This window comes from Pristiophorus japonicus, chromosome 11, assembly GCF_044704955.1.
Source record: "Pristiophorus japonicus isolate sPriJap1 chromosome 11, sPriJap1.hap1, whole genome shotgun sequence".
Classification (NCBI taxonomy): Eukaryota; Metazoa; Chordata; class Chondrichthyes; family Pristiophoridae; genus Pristiophorus; species Pristiophorus japonicus.
Genome location: NC_091987.1, coordinates 206,870,504 through 206,889,792, shown reverse-complemented (window position 1 = coordinate 206,889,792; position 19,289 = coordinate 206,870,504). Strand labels below are relative to the sequence as shown.

General features: G+C 47.7%; 1 protein-coding gene across 4 annotated transcripts in view; it reads right to left on the bottom strand.

The window, feature by feature from the left end:
• LOC139276451 (E3 ubiquitin-protein ligase DZIP3-like) overlaps positions 1–19,289 on the bottom strand; it is a 108,232-nt gene that overhangs the window by 13,016 nt on the left and 75,927 nt on the right. For all 4 annotated transcript variants that reach the window (XM_070894457.1, XM_070894458.1, XM_070894459.1 and 1 more), the window contains 10 exons: positions 18,693–18,757; positions 17,395–17,446; positions 15,804–15,914; positions 12,583–12,722; positions 11,951–12,019; positions 10,513–10,609; positions 8,558–8,661; positions 4,949–5,039; positions 2,947–3,048; positions 873–1,013 (listed from right to left, as the gene is read on the bottom strand). In XM_070894457.1, coding sequence (XP_070750558.1) covers positions 873–1,013; positions 2,947–3,048; positions 4,949–5,039; positions 8,558–8,661; positions 10,513–10,609; positions 11,951–12,019; positions 12,583–12,722; positions 15,804–15,914; positions 17,395–17,446; positions 18,693–18,757 — 972 coding nt within the window. The remainder of the gene's footprint in view (positions 1–872; positions 1,014–2,946; positions 3,049–4,948; positions 5,040–8,557; positions 8,662–10,512; positions 10,610–11,950; positions 12,020–12,582; positions 12,723–15,803; positions 15,915–17,394; positions 17,447–18,692; positions 18,758–19,289) is intronic.

Genomic DNA, 19,289 nt, shown 5'->3' with positions numbered 1-19,289 from the left:
TACATTAAAGAGCTGTGACTTAGAGTGATGAGGTACAGGTCCCAGCAGCAATTCTCCAGCGAGAGAATTCCATTCAGTTGGCTGTATGAGTGCAATATTGTTTAAAAGGAAGGGGAAAAACGTCCAAGGGATGTGGAGCTAGGTGAGGGGAAAGAGGGCTTTGTCAATCTGTGCAAAAAAAAGCTAGTATCTGCAATGCTGAGCTCAAAACTATCGGATTGTCGTAAAAACCCATCTGGTTCACTGATGTCTTAGGGAAGGAAATCTGCCGTCCTTACCCGGTCTGGCCGATGTGTGACTCTAGGCCCACAGCAATGTGGTTGAATCTTAACTGCCCTCCAAAACGGCCGAGCAAATGGCTGACCACCACCTTCTCGACGGAAATTGGGGATGGGCAGTAAATGCAGACCTTGCCAGTGACGCCCACATCCCACAAATGAATATTTTTTTAAAACTCTGCATCGACCTTAGAAGTAGCACACGAAAGACAAAGCTGCAGACTCAAGAGTGGCAGATAATGGTTACAGCATAACCCCCACCATGTCGTGGTGCGACTAGGGTGTTGGTGGCTATTTCAAAAGCATGGCTTGAAATACACTCAATAGAACCAAAAAATTAAACAGTTAATAAACAATGGTCATTGCCATGCACAAAAAAGCGGCATAACTTTAACACTGAGTGTAGCAGGTGAGTGTGGATTGAAGAACAGAAAGGTTCTCATGTTATAGGTGGCCTTTCAGAAGACAAGAGCCAACCGTGTCTCCTATCCAATGGGACATTGGGCTTTCTTGACTTTTCTCATAAACGACACAGACAAAAAACCCGTCTTCCAATCAGAATAGAAACAAGAACGTTTCGAAGGGACGGCCTACCTGTGTTATTCCCAGCTGATTGTTCAACGGAGCCAATCCCGGTGGAAACGCCGGCAGCGTTGAGGATGTCCCCTGGCTGTTGTTATTTGTGGGAAATCCATTGGAAGCCAAGAGCTCTTTTTGCTTTGCCATATAGATAAGCTAAAGAACAATTTGCTGTTAAGAATATTCTTATCTGCATGATTTACACATCCAGCTATGTCACAATGCATCCAATACTTACATGTACTTTTTTTGCATTAGCAGTGAAACAAAAACTTTAATTTCCTTGTAAAGAATTATCTTCCATATTCAGCAATCACTCAGCTGCACGCTGTAATGTATTTGCTTCATGGGTTCTTTGCTTAAGAATTCATAGCAACACATTGCTATTAAGAACTAGTTGGTTTATTAACAAAGGTTTACCAATCACACTACACATTACCAGTTCATCCACTCTGCTCACAACTGCATACCTCATCGTGGATAAACGAGACCCAACTGACTGGGGCTTTATTGAGTCTTGGTGAAGATCACGTGACTGACTAAGCCACACACAATGCAACAAGCTCTACAACTATTTTGGTGAAACGATGAATCAAGTGCTCCCTTATTAAAGAGGCCACTAAAACTGACAAATTAAACTTTTGATATTAAACGGATCAAATTAAAATTTGGTTGCCGAGGGTGATGATGCAACTCCAGTCCCTCCAGCGCCCACCTCTCGTGGAAGGTCGCGAGCGTACCGGTGGACACCGCGTGCTCCATCTCCAGTGACACCCTGGCTCGGATGTAACCGCGGAAGAGAGGCAGGCAGTCAGGCGGAACGACCCCCTCGACCGCCCACTGCCTGGACCGGTTAATGCAACAGCTCTACAACTCTTCTGTTGTAAACAAAATTAAACAGTTAAATCAAGTGGCCCCTGATTAGGGGACACTCCAAACACTTTTCAAGGCCCTTTTTTGTTTCTTGGGGGTTTTTTTTTTGGGCACTAAAACCACAAATTTTACAAGTGCCCCCTATAAAAGGGGAGGGGGACACTAAAACCGGCAATAAAAACAAATTAAATTTTAAAAGATATAAAATCAAATTAAAATTTGATTGCCGGGGGTGATGATGCACTCCAGTCCCTCCGGCGCCCACCTCTCGCGGAAGGCCGCAAGCGTACCGGTGGACACCAACAGCTCTACTCACAGGTGCATTCATTACGGATCTAGGGCTCAATTTTCCCCAGTGATTTGTGCCCTTTTTTTGGCGCTGGCCGCTTTTTTGGGCCTAAGTTTAAAAAAAAACGACGTTTCCCCGATCAATTTGCACCAGCGTAACTCAGTTACAATTTTTTTTTTAGGTGCGTTTTTTTTTCAGCCAAAGGGGACGTAATCTGCCACCCGCTCCAATTCTGGCCAGTTAGGGAAGTTTGGCCAGCTGAGAGTTATTCCATTTTGTCTTAGACCAGCGTATGTGGTCTCTGCAGCAAAAACCTTCTGGAGAGCAAAGAAAATCGGCGCAGGTAAGTGCAGCAGATGCCCGGACAGCAGCGGCAGGAGAGGTAAGAGAGAAGGGGAGAGAGGGGGGCGGGGAGAGGCCTTTCGGGTATAGTTAGGTGCGGGGACCAGGAGGGAGGAGGCCATTTGGCCTGGGATAGTGCGGGGGAGCGGACCAGGAAGCCACTCGGCCTGGGATGGGAGCGGGGATCGGCACTGCCATCAGGATGTGGGGGGGGGGGGGAGGGAATTAAATAATTTAATGGAGGTAAGTTACTGCAATGTATTTGCGATTGTGAAGTTGCTGCAATGTATTTTAAGGTGCGTGTGCAAGTTGCGAGCTGGCTGTATGTTTCACCTTCCAGCCTCAGCCTGCATTGTGTCCCTGGTTACCGTGGCAGCCCGATCTTTTCGGGGCAGATCAAGGCTCCACCCCCAAAACTAAAGGACAGGTTAGGCTGCACCAAAATGAAGAAATCAAACGTGGAAACTTGGAACTTTTTTTTTGGCGTACTTGGGGCCCCCCCAAAAAAAGACGTAATTCTTCAATTACGCCAAAAACTAGCTTTGGGGAAAATTGAGCCCGTAGTGTTTAATACGCAACGCTTACCATGAATTCCGACTGGGATGGAGGAAGCAGTACAGGAACCTGAGGCATGTTACTCAGCTTAGCTCCATTGCGAATCAGGTCAGTCTGTTCATTGAAGGCACTCTTTAAAAAATACATATAAAGAAGTAAAGAAATAAATAAACTTGAAAAAAGTACCGTCCACAGCTAGAAATTTCTTGCGAAATACATTATCCCCTTAACTCTCGTTTGATTCAAGTAGTTTTTTTTAAAATCAAGAGTTAAACCCAGCATTCTGGGAAAGCATGCAAACTGAACCAGAGAGTTATCTGTGGTCTCCATCAGTTTTCTATCCATTGCCTTTCCCAAGTAATGATCGTGCATTGTAGGAAGGTCCTAAGCCAGAAAAGACACAGTATCGGCATACAAAATACATCTATGTCGGGAGTGGGCCATTTTGTAAACGTAAGCAGCAGCAATCTTTTGGAAACAGAAAGGGCTCCTTAAGAGATGGTCAACCCAGAAGAACGATTCCAGCTGCTCAGATAGGCCCAAGGATGTTGGTCTATTTACTTAAGAGAAGCCTAGACATAGAGGTGACCTGATAGAGGTGTATAAAATAATTAAGGGGCTGGATAACGTGCTTATTGATCGATTATTTCGGTTTAATAGATTGGGGAGGACCAGGGCACGAGTTTAAACTGTGGAAGAGGAGGAATAGACTGATGTTGGGCAATTCTTCTTTTCTCAGAGAGCAGTGAGCCTCGGGAATTCATTGCCGGCTGGTGTGGTGGGGGCTGACACTCTGCCTTCAAGAGGGAGCTGGACCGGTTCCTGACTGGGGCAGAGATCACATCATATAGAGGGTCACTGTCTGTATAGACATCACTTGATCACCAAGATCTCCCAGCCTAGTTTTGGTTGCTTGAGGGGACCAGACAGCGATTTTCCAGGCAATCTTTGCCCTTATTGGCCCTGGGTTTTCTCCCTCTCCCAGGGATTGACATGGCTGGTGGTGGTGGGGGGGTTGGAGTTGAGGGGTCGGGGTGGGGGGGGGGGGTCGGGTCGGGTCGGGTCGAGGGGGAGAAAGGGGAAGAAGTGTTCAGTCATACTGCTCCGACTATCATGGTATGGGGACAGGCTTGATGGACCGGCCGCCCGTCAGTTTCATGTGTTGGTATAACCCTCGTTTTGGAATTAAACAGTTCTCCCCCCCGCCCGTAAGGGAGCAATTTCCCCCTCCCTTCACCAATTTACAGAAAGCAGTCTTTGTGGAGTCAGTGTTCCTGGTCCCTGTGGTTCAGGTAGTGGGTGTGGACCAGGGGCTTGGGCCAGATCTCATTACATGCTCCTAACTCGGGCAAACAAGACGAGCACCAATCTAATTCTGAATATGGACGCTGCCGTCAGCACGGGTACGGTAGCGTAGTGATAATGTTACTGGACTAATAATCTGGAGACACGAGTACAAAGCCCATCACGGCAGCTGGGGAATTTAAATTCAGTTAAATAAATAAATCTGTAATAAAAAGCTAGAGTCAGTCATGGTGACCGTGATTGTTACAAAAACCTATCTGGTTCACTAATTTCCTTTAGGGAAGGAAATCTGCTGCCCTTACCCAGTCTGGCCTATATGTGACTCCAGACCACAGCAATGTGGTTGATTCTAAAATGGCCGATCTTTTGTACCAAACCACTACAAAGAAGTCACCCCATGGACTGCAGCGTTTCAAGAAGGCAGTTCACCACCACCTTCTCGAGGGCAATTAGGGACGGGCTATAAATGCCGGCCTTGCCAGTGACACCCACATCCCGTGAATAAAAGACTCGACAACGACATCATATCAGATACAGTTAACTGCCCTTCCCCCTCACCCCCCCCCCCCCCCAAAGGAAAGTCACAGCACTTGTATCTCAAGGCCTTCCCAGATAGTAAAGCAACCAGAAGAATTTTTTTTTAAAGCTAAAATTATGAGGGACAGAGAGAGAAGGAAAATTAGTTGGGAACAATTGAGAGGGGAAGCGAAACATTTGTAGAACTGACCACTGTCTGGTGTATTTTTGATTTGATGTCAGCGAGCACCATCTCGTACGCCAGCGTTGCGGCCTTGACATCAATCTGCACTCCGGGACCGCTGTGGGGACAAACAGAGGATTCTTCAGATCCGCTCCCTCACCTTTGCAACACAGCGACACTAGTCTTACAGAACACCCGCCCGTCACTGGTGACCCAGACAGTTCTGGGGTACGGGCTGAGAGAGGGGAATGGCTCAGATGCACATCGCCTCAGAATTCGACTGCAATGACGCCATGTTTGGCTGAATGATTCAGCTCACTCTTCTCTTTAACCTCACGGAACGTATCAATGTCCTTGTCTGGCAAGTACTGTGCAATCCAAATAAACAATGATGTCCAAAAATATATCGGTATAAGCACTATATTTTTTCTATATATTATATATATATGTTTATCTGCAAACGGCAATTGATGCTAGATCGATTGTTAATTTTAAATCTGAGACGGATAATATTTTGTCAACCAAAGGTATTAAGAGATATGGGCCAAAGGCGGGCAGATGGAGTTAGATCGCAGATCAGCCACGATCTCATTGAATGGCAGAACAGGCTCGAGGGGCTGAATGGCCCACTCCTGTTCCTACAAGGGCAGGAAAGTGGAGTTGAGGTCGATGATCAGCCAATACTTTATTGAATGGCGGAGCAGGCTCGAGGGGATGAAGGGCCTACTCCTAGTTCTTATGTTCTTAAGTGCGGATTCACAAATATTTTATGATGTCTTGTACATATAAAATGCACACTCACACAAATACAAGTGTACATTCACCTGTGTATTTTGTGAAGTCAGTGTAAATTTTGATTAAATGGTGCTTTGCAAGAGGACTATATGAGACCATTTGAATATACAGTTTGGAGAATTCAATACGAAAAATTTTAAAAAGCAACATCACGGGTGAATCCTTTTCCCTATTTTTTCAGTCGCTACCCTGTAACTGTTGCACCCTATCCGCAGTAACCAGCTAATGACAAGCGCAACATTACAAGCAGCAAATGCTAGCAATCTGAGATAAAAAAAGAACATAAGAAATAGGAGCAGGAGTCGGCCATTCGGCCCCTCGAGCCTGCTCCGCCATTCTACAAGATCACGGCTAATCTTCCAGCTCGACTCCACTTTCCCGCCCGATCCCCAGAAGATGCTGAGAGCACACAACAGGCCCGTCAGAATCCCGTGAAGAGAAAAGCCAGCGCCTGTTCGAGAACGTTAGCCTGTCGTCTTTTCTTGAACGAGTGCTGACAAAACTGCCGTGTCTTTCTAGCTTTTTATTTTTTAAATATAATGTAGGTTGGCAACCACTTATAAATCCTGCCCTTCCCCCTTCAGGAGCATGCCAGTTATCAAAGGTCAGAAAAAAACACCGGAAAATGGCTGCCTTTCTTTCTGAGCGGCTGTTCAAATAGCGGGAGCAGAGAGGAGCGCTGTAACTTTGTTCTTATTGTGAGCGATAAGGGAGTGAAGGGTTATGGGGAGCGGGCAGGGAAATGGAGCTGAGTCCGTGATCAGATCAGCCATGATCTTATTGAATGGCGGAGCAGGGGCCAAATGGCCGACTCCTGCTCCTATTTCTTATGTTCTTATATTTTAGCAGAGGGGTCAATAACCAGGGGGCACAGATTTAAAGTAGTCGGTAGAAGGATTAGAAGGGAGTTGAGGAACCATTTCTTCACCCAGAGGGTGGTGGGGGTCTGGAACTGCAATTGTAAATTTCTGATTCTGTGTTTCTATGTTTCTATGCTTGCTATATTTAACTTGGTGTAGTTCGCTTAATACAGCTGGCAGTAGGTTTATCACAAAAAGTAAACCGTTCACATCCCACTCTCAATCCAGCACCTCTGAGTAACCCCATTTTAAATTCCTGGAATTCACTTAAAAAAAAAATACAAACCTATTTTTTCTAGTTACATTGGGCGGGATAGCCATTTGCCGGCCGGCACGGACACGACGGACCGAATGGCCTCCTTCTGCGCTGTAAATTTCTGATTCTGATTCTGAACTCGCTGCCTGAAAAAGTGTGGTAGAGGCAGAAACCCTCACCACATTTAAAAAGTACTTGGATGTGCACTTGAAGTGCCGTAACCTACAGGGCTACGGACTAAATGCTGGAAAGTGGGATTAGGTTGGGTCACTCTTTTTTGGCCGGCACAGACACGATGGGCCGAATGGCCTCCTTCTGCACAATCTCTAATTACTTATTCATTGGTGCATTCTCATCTCTTCAGCTACGATTTGTTGCTATTTTCTGAACATAATACCCGAGCCATTCAGATGCACGTGCGAGATACACTGGACGCAAGGCATATAAATTATGATAAAGGCAAAAATACTGCTGTTGCTGCAAATTTGAAATATGAACAGAAAATACTCAGCAGCTCAGGCAGCATCTGTGGAGAGAGAGAGAGAAACAGAGTGAACGTTTCGGTTAAAGGTTGTCGACCTGAAACGTTAACTCTGCTTCTCTCTCTACAGGTGCTGTCTGACCCGCTGCCAATTCCCAGCATTTTCTGTTTTTATTTATTGTATAAGTTATTATATTACATATCAGTGTCACTCAGGTCAACTGTAAATATCTGCCTGTGGAGGACAAGAGCTGAAGGGACAGCAAAGTGCATTGCCTTTAAAGGAGGCTGCCTTTGTTTTACTGACAGTTGTGCACTCAGCCAGTCCCACCACACTGCAGGCCAGCAGGAGTGACAGACGCAAGTCCGCCCATACCAGCAATACGAGGGTTCACACCTCAGGAAAGGATGAACAGGCTGGATCTCTTCGATCTTGAAAGAAGGTGGCCGCGGGGTGACCTAATGGACCTAATTGTGAAAGGTTTTGATAGAATAGACATGGAGAGAGTGTTTCCACTTGTGGGGAAGAGCATAACTAGAGGCCATCAATATAAGATAGGCAACAAGACATCCAATCGGGAATTCAGAAGAAACTTCTTTACCCAGAGAATGATGAGAATGTGGAACTCGCTACCACAGGGAGTGGTTGAAGCGAATAGTATCGATGCATTTAAGGGGAGGCTAGACAAGCATATGAGGGAGAAGGGAATAGAGGGTTATGCTGATAGATTTAGATGAGGAAAGACGGGAGGAGGCTCGAGTGGAGCATAAACGCCGGCATGGACTGGTTGGGCCGAATGGCCTGTTTCTGTGCCGTATATCCGATGTGATCCTATGCCGTGTAAAGTCTCTCACTGTTCTGCAGGCAGCCTGTGAAACAAGGTGGGAATGCAGACAGAAAAAGGCTTGCATTTCTATAGCGCCTTTCACGACCTCAGGACATCACAAAGCACTTTACAGCCAATGAAGTACGTTGGAATTGTTGTAATGCAGGAAGTCGGAAACGAGGTCCTGTTCACATTGACAGGCCAGAGGAAGAGAGTAAAGAGAGTGATTCTCCGCTGAAAATTATTTATCACAGATCGCTTCAATTTGATCGACTGGCTAATGTTGTGCTTTCATTGTCGTGAATACCCACTGGTGAATGCAAGTGTAATTATTTAATAAAACCATCGCCACGACGATTCCCACATGGGTTACGGCTCGGTGAAAATATCCCCCCCTTTTCGGTGGGACCTCCTTACCTCATGAGCTTCTGTCGCAAGCTGGACAGTTTAACCTCCCCTTCCTTTGCAGCTTGCTCAAGGAAAACAGTCGCTTTATCTCGTCTGCACTCCAGGACCTGGACCTGAGAAACAAAACACAAGTCCAGGCTGCATTCCACTGAAATGAGGGATTCAGACCTCTTCCCTGTCCTCTCCTCCCACTGAATAATCGTACTAGATCTTAAACAGAGTTCCGTAGTTTGCCCTGGGCATCGCCCGAATCCCTGACCGAGCCCGATGACTTATCACGAGTCACTGCTCATCCTTTCCCCCTCCTCACCCAGCGAAATCCATCTCCCACAGACACGTCACTCTGCCCACTGTCATATCGTGAGTGAGTGAGTCTGTGGGCAGATTGAACCAGCAGGAAGGGCAAAGGGCATTTATCTCGTCCAATCCGGAGCCAGGATGAGGATACATTTCCTATTCTCTCCCCATTTGAGTATAAACAAGGCTGAGATAGATATACTTTTGGACTCCAGGGGAATTAAGGGATATGAGGATTGGGCGGGAAAGTGGAGTTGAGGTCGAAGATCAGCCACGATCTTATTGAGTGGCGGAGCAGGCTCGAGGGGCCGTATGGCCTACTCCTGCTCCTAAAAACTTCTTATTGCTCCTGAATGTGTTGACACGTGTAGGATTACAGGTGCCAGGCAACCCTCCAGTCCATAAGAACATAAGAAATAATGAGCAGGAATAGGCCATTTGGCCCTTCAAGCCTGCTCCGTCATTCAATAACATCGTGGCTGATCTTCTACCTCAACTCCACCTTTCCCGCTATCCCTTAGTTCCCGAAAGTTTATCGATCTCGATCTTGAATATACTCAACAACTGAGCATCCACAGCCCTTTGGGGTGCAGAATTCCAAAAATTCACAACCCTCCGAGTGAAGAAATTTCTCCTCATCTCAGTCCTAAATGGCTGACCCCTTATTCTGAGGCTGTGACCCCGGTGTTCTAGACTCTTCCAGCCGAGGGGAAACATCTTCTCAGTGTCAAACCTTAAGAATTTTATATGTTTCAATTAGATCACCTCTCGTTCTTCTAAGCTCTAGGGAATATAGGCCTCACCACTCTTCGTGCACTGGCCTCAACAATTCAGTGATGGTGGGCTATTCGGCCCCTCCCCACTGGTTAGCAGCCTGGCCCCTCCCCCGTGTGGACACGTACACGTTCCAATCAGCTCATTGGATGGCAACAGGAGCAGCCTCATGGAGAGAGTGCCCTGGAGCTCCCCTGCTGGTTTAGCACGGAATTGCAGACCATACGAAATGCCTGGCTGAGTCTTTCCCTCATCGGCCTCGGGACACTGAGGCCAATTAAAGCACCCCGACCCTCACCACAACAGGCCTTCATCTGGTCTAAATGGCTCAGTACCACACAGTGGGCGTTATGTATGCATGCTTGTGTTGTTATATGATGTCTGTAACACTGAATGTACCTTACACTGTACATGCCTTACCTGAACACCAGAGGGTGCTGCTGCTGAAGACCTAAGGGTTATCTGCACACTGCAGGTAACCCAGTATAAAAGGGAGCTCACAGCTTGGTGTCCTCACTCTAGGAGCTGCAAATAAAGGACTACAGTCTACACAGTTTAAGTACCATACCCTGCCTCGTGGAGTCATTACCAAAGGTGCCTGCATACACTACAGGCAGCACATTGCCCAACTGACTCAAGGAGGGGCTCCTCAGGTGGAAGTTAAAAACTGCTGGAACAGTAAAGTTTCCTTGGCCCGGGTGCCAACTTGACTCATCAGCATGCAGAACCTTACTAGCAGGAGGAAGAAACGGAGAAAGGATCTGGATATACAACGCCGAAAAAGAGAAGGCTTGCCTCTCAAACAAGAAGTGGAGGGAGGGCTGAGAGAGTTGAAGCAAAATGAGTACTTCACTGGAGTTGACTGAATTGACTAAATCATGACAATGAGTTACCTCAGCAGCCATCGCTCTCCTCATGGCTTCAATGAATTCATCTTTGCTTTTTGCCGATTGTCTCTCCAACCGAATCTCCTCCTGTGCCCACTGCTCTCTGCACAAAGAACATTTCCTGCATTTCAATTCTACTATCACAGGCTGCTGATTTAAAACTTGCAATGTGACTGGATTAATTCACAAAGAGAGCATACATTCCTGATTTTTTTTTGTCAAAATTATTCATTCACGGGATGTGGGTATGGCTGGCAAGGCCAGCATTTATTGCCCATCTCTAACTGCTCGAGATGGTGGTGGTGTGAGCCGCCTTCGTAACAACCGAGTGGCTCACTCGGCCATTTCAGAGGGCAGTTAAGAGTCAACCACATTGCTGTGGGTCTGGAGTCACATATAGGCCAGACCGGGTAAGGACATTAGTGAACCAAATGGGTTTTTACAGCAATCTGGTAGTTTCATGGTCACCATTACGGATAGCTGAATTTAAATGCCGTGGTGGGATTTGAACTCGTGACACCGTATCTGGATTACTGGGCCAGTAACATAACCACTCTGCTACCGCACCATGCTCTTGCAAAGGCTTCTTGTTGGATACAGCGCCTTGCTTTTATAGAACACCTTAAATTGAATTAAACTTTCTGATACAATCCGGTTCACATCAGCTCGAGCTGGGAGGCCCAGAGTCATGTCACAACCAATGATATGTCGCTCTTTAGCTCCCCTGCTGGCTGAAGAACAGTATTACCGACACTGTAATTACTGCGGCATCTGCTCATCTTGCCAATACAGCATAGGAGAACATGACAAAGAGGTGCTTGCATGCATGCACACCACCCCCACCCCCTCACACACACACCCACCCACCCCCAGGTCAGAGTGATGCAAAACTTCTATAATCTCAGAGGAAATTCAAAAGCTGGTCATACCATGTGGTAGTATCAGCTGTGGCTCAGTGGGTAGCACTCTCGCCTCTGAGTCAGAAGGATTGTGGGTTCAAGTCCCACTTGAGAGACTGGAGCACAAAAATCTAGGCTGACACTCCAAGTGTGGTACTGAGGGAGTGCTGCACTATCGGAGATGTCGTCTTTCAGATGAGGCGTTAAACCGAAGCCCCATCTGCTCTCTTAGGTGGACGTAAAAGATCCTGTGGCACTTTATTGAAGAAGAGCAGGGGACGTCCGGCGGTCGTGAAAGGCGCTATATAAATGCAAGTCTTTCCTTTTTAGTGCCAGAGAGGAGGGCAGTAAGCGACAGAACTGACTGGCACAGTCAAGCAGCGGGCAGAGGGGAGGCAAGGCACCGAAAGGCACAGAGCGGCGTAAACAAAGAAAGACTTGTATTTCTATAGCGCCTTTCACAGCCTCAGCAGGTCCCAAAGCGCGTTACAGCCAATGGAGTACTTCTGAAGTGTGGTCACTGTTGTAACGCTGCCTGTACTCACTGTTCCCGCTGAGCATGTTTCTTCTGGTTTTCCAACTCTTGCTCTTGTGTCCGGATCTGCTTCTCAGACCTACACAAAGTTAAATATCTCAGTTATATATCTGGCTCCTTTTCAAATTACATTTTTTAAATATGGAATACCCCAAAAAGAGTAGAGTCACCCAGATAGCCCAGTGGATGCACGCACCGTACAAGTGTGATATTGAGCCTTGCATATTAGGTGGTCCCGTTTCTGATCCCTGGCTATTCAATAATCAGGGGTGTCATGTATTTGCTTCAAGGGTTCTTTGCTCAAGAATGCATAGCAACACATTGCTATTAAGAACTAGTTGGCTGAATAGCAAAAGGTTTAACAATCACACTACACATTACCAGTTCATCCACCAGGCTCACAACCACCTGCCTCATCGTGGATCCCCGAACCCAACTGGTTGGGGTTTTATTGAGTCTTGTGAACATCACGTGACTGGCTAAGCCACTCCTAACTCAACAGCTCAACAAGATTTGAACTCGGATCGCTGAATTCGAAGTCCAGAGTGCTCACCATTACACCATTGAACCAACAAAATTCAGCTTTTACCAAGAGCCTACTCACAGGTGCATACATTACAAGGGGTTTTAAACCTTTCTTACTTTTTGACCAGCTCCTCTTTGCTCTGGAGCGCATCTTGAAGATTTTTGATCTGGTCATGAAGTGCTTTCTTGTCATTCTGCTGCATTTTCCGTTCGTTCTCCATTTCCTGCTTCAATCTCTGAAGTTCCGCCGTCTGGTGCTGGAAAACAGAAATATCCATCATTCCACACATCGCAAGTGACCAGAAAAATAACGACCCATCTGAGATTGACACAGCGGCTAAATATCCATTACACCTCCCCACCCACCCACTCTCAAACAGGCTCCAACCATTTTCATTACAACTAGGAGATCGTTGCCCCCACTACCGCCCCTAACCTTTTATTAAAAGGTGTATCCTTCTTCAAAGGTGTGTCCCCTGCACTTCATTGGCTGTAAAGCACTTTGAGGCGTCCGGTGATCGTGAAAGGCGCTATATAAATCCAAGTCTTTCTTTCTTCTGCACCAAGGCAAGGAACAGTTGCTTCAAGGGCTCAGTAAAGTTTTCAGTATCTTTGCGGACTCCCAGGCCACCTGCATTTTCCGCAGCCCGGAGGAGTCCGTGTTCCACCAGCCCCTCTTCCACTATTTGAAAGGGGATGCTCCTCAAGTTTTGGTTGCACTCCAGTCCCACGCTCCGGACCTTTGATCACCTGGTGTGGAGGCAATCAGGCAAGTCGGAGGACCTCCTCATAGGACTGCTCCTGAGCCAGGCCATGGTGGCCTTCAGCAAGGTCCAGGCAGTCGAAGGGGTCGTTCGGCCCGACTGCCTGCCTCTCTTCTGCTGGTCTACATTGGCTCCCAGTTAAGCAACACGTCGATTTCAAAATTCTCAGCCTTGTTTTCAAATCCCTCCAAGGCCTCGCCCCTCCCTATCTCTGTAATCTCCTCCAGCCCCACAACCCCCCGAGATGTCTGCGCTCCTCTAATTCTGCCCTCTTGAGCATCCCTGATTATAATCGCTCAACCATCGGTGGCCTTGCCTTCTGTTGCCCAAGCCCCAAGCTCTGGAACTCCCTCCCTAAACCTTACCGCCTCTCTACCTCTCTTTCCTCCTTTAAGATGCTCCTTAAAACCTTTGTCTACAACACTTTGAAATTTATCCTGTGCTTCCACAGTTAGGTTTAAGTAATGGAAATGGAAGCATAATGGTTATGTTACTGGACTAGTAATCCAGAGGCCTGGACTAATGATCGAGACATGACTTCAAATCCCACCACGGCAGCTGGGGAATTAAATAAATCTGGAATTAAAAAGCTAGTATCAATAATAGTGACCATGAAAATACCTGATTGTCGTTAAAAACCCATCTGGTTCGCTAATGGTCTTTGGGGAAGGAAATCTGCCGCCCTTACCCGGTCTGGCCTATAGGTGACTCCAGACCCACAGCAATGTGGTTGACTCTTAACTGCCCCTCTGAAATGGCCCAGCGAGCCGCTCAGTTGTACCGAACTGCTACAACAAAGTCAGCTCTGTGGGAGCACCTTCACCACATGGTTCATCAGCACTTTCTCGAGGGCAACTAGGGATGGGCAATAAATGCTGACCTTGCCAGCGACGCCCACATCCCGTGAACGAATAAAAGAAAAAAATTGGCACAAATATCTCGGGCAATTGGCAGTTTCATTCGTGTATCTTGAAATGCCGTCTCAAAGCTTATCAAACCAGTGGTGCCCAGTTTGATCACCTACACCCTGACCGCTTGGGCTACTGATGGCACGGAATGGTAGTTCCAGTTCCCCCTGGATCTATTTTTACACAGTGTGTACTTTCCCATTTTCATCAAAGTGCTCAGTTTGAGTTCAGACAGCCCATTGCAGGATAGAAGGTGAAACCTCCCTAAAACAACTCTCAACATTGTTTCAGTGCATTGTTAAAATGATGGAACATTTTAAAATGTGTATTTCCAAGGAAAGAAAGAGTTGCATGTACGGAAGCACTTCTTCACACAAAGGGCACTGGAAATCTGGAACTCTTTCCCCCCCGCCCCCCAAAAAGCTGTTGAGGCCAAGGGTCAACTGAAAATTTCAAAACTGAGATTGATAATTTTTGTTAGGTCAGGGTATTAAGGGATATGGAACCAAGGCGGGTAAAATGGAATTAAGATACAGATCAGCCGTGATCTAACTGAACAGCGGGACAGACTCGGGAGGCTGGATGGCCGACTGCTGTTCCTAGTTACCTTCTTCTTAGGCAGTTCCTCGGAGTCGAGGGTGACTTGCTTCCAAAAGGAGTACGAATGGTTGATGAGACCAATGCGGGACCTACAGTCTCTGTCACAGGTGGGGCAGACGGTGGTTGGAGGGACGGGTGGGTGTGGTGCTTGGGTTGTCGTGCGTTCCTTCCGCTGTTTGAGCTTGGCCTCCGCGTGCTCCCGGCGAAGAGCCTCGAGGTGTTCGCCGCCTTCTCGGATGCTCCTCCTCCACTTTGAGCGGTCTTGGGCCAGGGATTCCCAAAAGTCGGTGGGGATGTTGCATTTTTTCCAACGAGGCTTTGAGAGTGTCCTTGAAGCGTTTTCTCTGTCCTCCTGGGACCCGCTTGCCGTGAAGTAGCCAGGAATAGGGCGCTGGTTTCGGGAGTCTAGTGTCGGGCATGCGGACAATGTGGCCTGTTCATCGGAGCTGGTCAAGCCTGGTCAATGCCTCAATGCTGGGGATATAGCGCCTTTCATGACCTCAGGATGTCCCAAAGCGCTTTTACAGCCAGTGAAACACTTTTGGAATGCAGTCACTGTTGTAATGTGGGAAATGCGTCAGCCAATTTGCGCACAGCAAGCTCCCACAAAGAGCAACGTGATGATGACCAGATCATCTGTTCTTAAGTGATGTTGGTTGAGGGACAAATATTGGCTGGGAACGCATCTCTTATAGAAACTGTTATATATGTACTCTATAGATATACTCTCTGTGTAGCCACTGTATAGTTGCATAAGATGGGGACTTGGTACCTCCGGTAAACATCAACAAGGTTCACACTGTATACACTATGCTAGTACCAGCAGAGGGCGCAACTGGTGGAGGCCCAGGGGTCACCTGTACACCACAGGTGCCCAGGTATAAAAGGGAGTCCAACATGAGGTATCCTCACTCTGGAGTTATATTAAAGGGACTAAGGTCACTACAGTTCAAGTGCAATACTTTGCCTCGTCGAGTCATTATCAGAGCATCTAACGACATAATGGAAACGTTGCCTGTACAGACTGGGAGTGAGTCAGGACGAGGTTCCTGGGAGTGGCACCCACCTTGTAACTGTCCTGTGCCTTTGCTTGTCGCTTCGTGAGCTGCTCATACTGCGCATTCTTTTCCTCACACAGCAGCTGCCACCTTCGCGCCACAGCCTCCAGCTCTGCAACCTAACAAATAACATCAATATTACAAAATACTGCGGAGGCTGAAGACCTGAAATTAAAAAAAAAACAGAAAATGCTCGCGGTGCTCAGCAGGTCAGGCAGCGTCTGAGGAGCGAGAGAAACAGAGTTAACGCTTCAGGTTGACGGCCTTTCGTCCACACACAAAGACCCCGGGGGAAAGCTGTAACCTGCGAGTTTACAGAGAAACTCCACACAACAGCCTCTGGATGAGACAGTCTTCACCCAACGGGTCGACGCTGACGGCGTCTTAATGTTTCAGGAGCCAGCCGCACTTGTACAAGTTTAGCCCAATCCCCTGAAATCCCACATGAATACCGAAGATGTTATCAGCAGCTCGGGAAGACCAACCGAGAGCATTCCAGGGAAAAAACAGCGGGGTGGGAATCCTCCCACTGCGGAAGGTGTCAGATACAATAATAGGTTCCGTTTTGGACACGTTCAGAAAATGATTATTCCAAAGACAGGATAAATGCCTGAATTTGAAACACAAGTGATTCTGAGGGAGATTGACAGGGTAGATGCTGAGAGGTTGTTTCCCCCGGGCTGGAGAGTCTAGAACCAGGGGTCACAGTCTCGGGATAAGGGGTCGGCCATTTAGGACTGGGATGAGGAGGAATTTCTTCACTCAGAGGGTTGTGAATCTTTGGAATTCTCTGCCCCAGAGGGCTGTAGATGCAGAGTCGTTGGGTATATTCAAGGCTGAGATAGAGATTTTTGAACTCTAGGGGAATCAAAGTATATGGAGATCATGCAGGAAAGTGGAGTCGAGGACAAAGATCAGCCATGATCTTACTGAATGGTGGAGCAGGCTCGATGGGCCGTATGGCCTACTCCTGCTCCTATTTCTTATGTTCCTATGAGACCATGGGACTTTACCCCGGTAAGATCCTTCATAAAAGGATGGGAGAAAAAAAAAAGAACACAGAGTTTTTCTCTCTCCCTCACTTTCTTCCTCTATCCCTGTATTGAATAGCGGAGCAAGCTTGGGGACCGAGCCTATTCCTGCTCCTAATTTTTACGTTCTTATTCCACAAATGCAATTGGTATCAGTGGGTGGGATTAACCATCACTAGAGGACCAGTGGATACAGACGCTGATCACTGTAGTGCCAAGGCATAGAGGCCAGGAGGTCCAGGGTTATGTTGCTGCGAGGCAATGCCTGCACTGGAGCAATCAGCCTCCTCCTCCCCTGGGCTAGAGGGGGAAGGACCATCCTGGGTTCATGGGTCACGGGATTGGGTGTGTCTGTGCCGCTCTCCATGGTTGAACAGCACCCCAACACTCACGGTCTGGGCCCCACCCACGAACATCTACCACTGGGTCAAGGCAGCAGAGGTCTCGGGGCACTCAGAGCTCAAGCCGAGCAAGGAGTCACCACCTTCAAAAACAGGAGGCGAAGAAACAAAACACAAATAAATCAAGCAAGCGAGTTGAACTTCACGCAGTCTGGCAGAATTCCTACCTCATTCTTCTTTCTGATTTCCTGCTGCGATGCCTGAGAAACGTCCTCCTCCCTGTCGGTGAGCACAAGAAAGACTTACATTTATATAGCGCCTTTCACGACCACCGGATGTCCCAAAACGCTTTACAGCCAGTGAAGTTCTTTTGGAGTGTAGTCACTGTTGTAATGTGGGAAACACGGCAGCCAATTTGCGCACAGCAAGCTCCCACAAACAGCAATGTGATAGCGACCAGATAATCTGTTTTACTGATGTTGATTGAGGGATAAATATCGGCCAGGACACCAGGGATAACTGTCCTGCTCTTCTTCGAAATAGTGCCGAGGGATCTTTTACGTCCACCTGAGAGAGCAGAGGGGGCCTCGGTTTAACGTCTCATCCGAAAGGCGGCACCTCCGACAGTGTAGCGCTCCCTCAGCACTGCACTGGAGTGTCAGCCTTGATTTATGTGCTCAAGACTCGGGAGTGGGACTTAAACCCCCGACCTTCTGACTCCGAGGCGAGGCTGAAGCAAGGCGCTTGCCTGCGGAAGGAAAGAGGTGGACAAATACATGGGAAGGTTTGTCGGACCGAGCTCCTCTCTCGCCCGCCCGCCCCCCCCCCCAACGGCTGGCTGCACTGCATGCGAGCAGCCTTCCAGATCACAATGGGAATTTGGGGATAGGACGGAAAAGGCGGAGTTGAGGTAGAAGATCAGCCACGATCCTACTGAATGGTGGGGTGGGCTCGAGGGGCCGTATGGCCTACTCCTATTTCTTATGTGTTATGTATGTAAACACTACCAACGTGTAAGACTTGCCACCAGGGGGCGCAACAGTGGGAGACCCAAGGGTCACCTGCACACCTTGGGCAAGCAGGTATAAAAGGCAGTCTACCACACTGCCTCCTCACTCTGGAGTTACAGTAAAGAGACCAAGGTCACAACAGTTTGCGCTTAAGAGTTACAGTCTTGTGGAGTTATTCTAAACCTAACATTATGTTCCTGTGCATGGGCTTGTGTGAGAATGGTGCAGGGGTACGGAAGACATGACCAGTGTTCCCTGTAAGCCGCACGGCCGTGTAGCGCTCCAGGGAACCCATGCAGAAGGCTTTCAATGTAAAATCCGTGCGTGCACAGCACTTTGAAGAGGCCGTGCAGGGAAAATGACATTAGACGTGACCCCCTTTGTAGATTCCTGCCTTACAGCAACAGCACGGAGAATCACTTTTAAAAAGAATAATTTCATCTTGATCACAATTTCATCCCGGCCATTTAATAAGGGGAGCGACCAGGATGTGCGATTCTCGGTTAGTACCGTACCTCTCCTCGTCCGCCGTGCTCTCCACATCCTTCTCACTGATGTTCTCAACGGGAAGTACGGACTTCTGGATAACACAATGTGGGGAGGGGTGAAAAAAAAAAAGGGCATTGTTTATTTTACACTTTCAAAACAATAATCTATCATTTCAAAAGAGACTGTGCGTCAGGGTTCCCCCATTGGCCAAATGGGGAACTGCACTGCCCAGTGCGGTACTGAACAGTGCCATGGTACAGTTCAATCACGGCTCGGTGCGGAAACAGCTTCAGTCAGCCGGGGAAATAGAGCGGGCCTCGGTGTCGTCGGGCCAGGGGGAGGGAGGAAGAAGACAACCAGCTGGGATTTCGGTTCCTTGAAACCGCACTGTAATGTATGCACCTGTGAGTATGCTCACAGGTTTGTAGAGCTGTTGAACTAAAAATAGTTGGAGTGGCTTAGCCATGTCTATTGCTGTTCACAAGGCTCAATAAAACCCCAGTCAGTTGGGTTTAGGGTGTCCATGATGAGGCAGTTGGTTGTGAGCCTGGTGGAGGAACTGGTAATGTGCAGTGTGATTGTTAAACCTTTTGCTAATAAACCAACTAGATCTTAATAGCAAT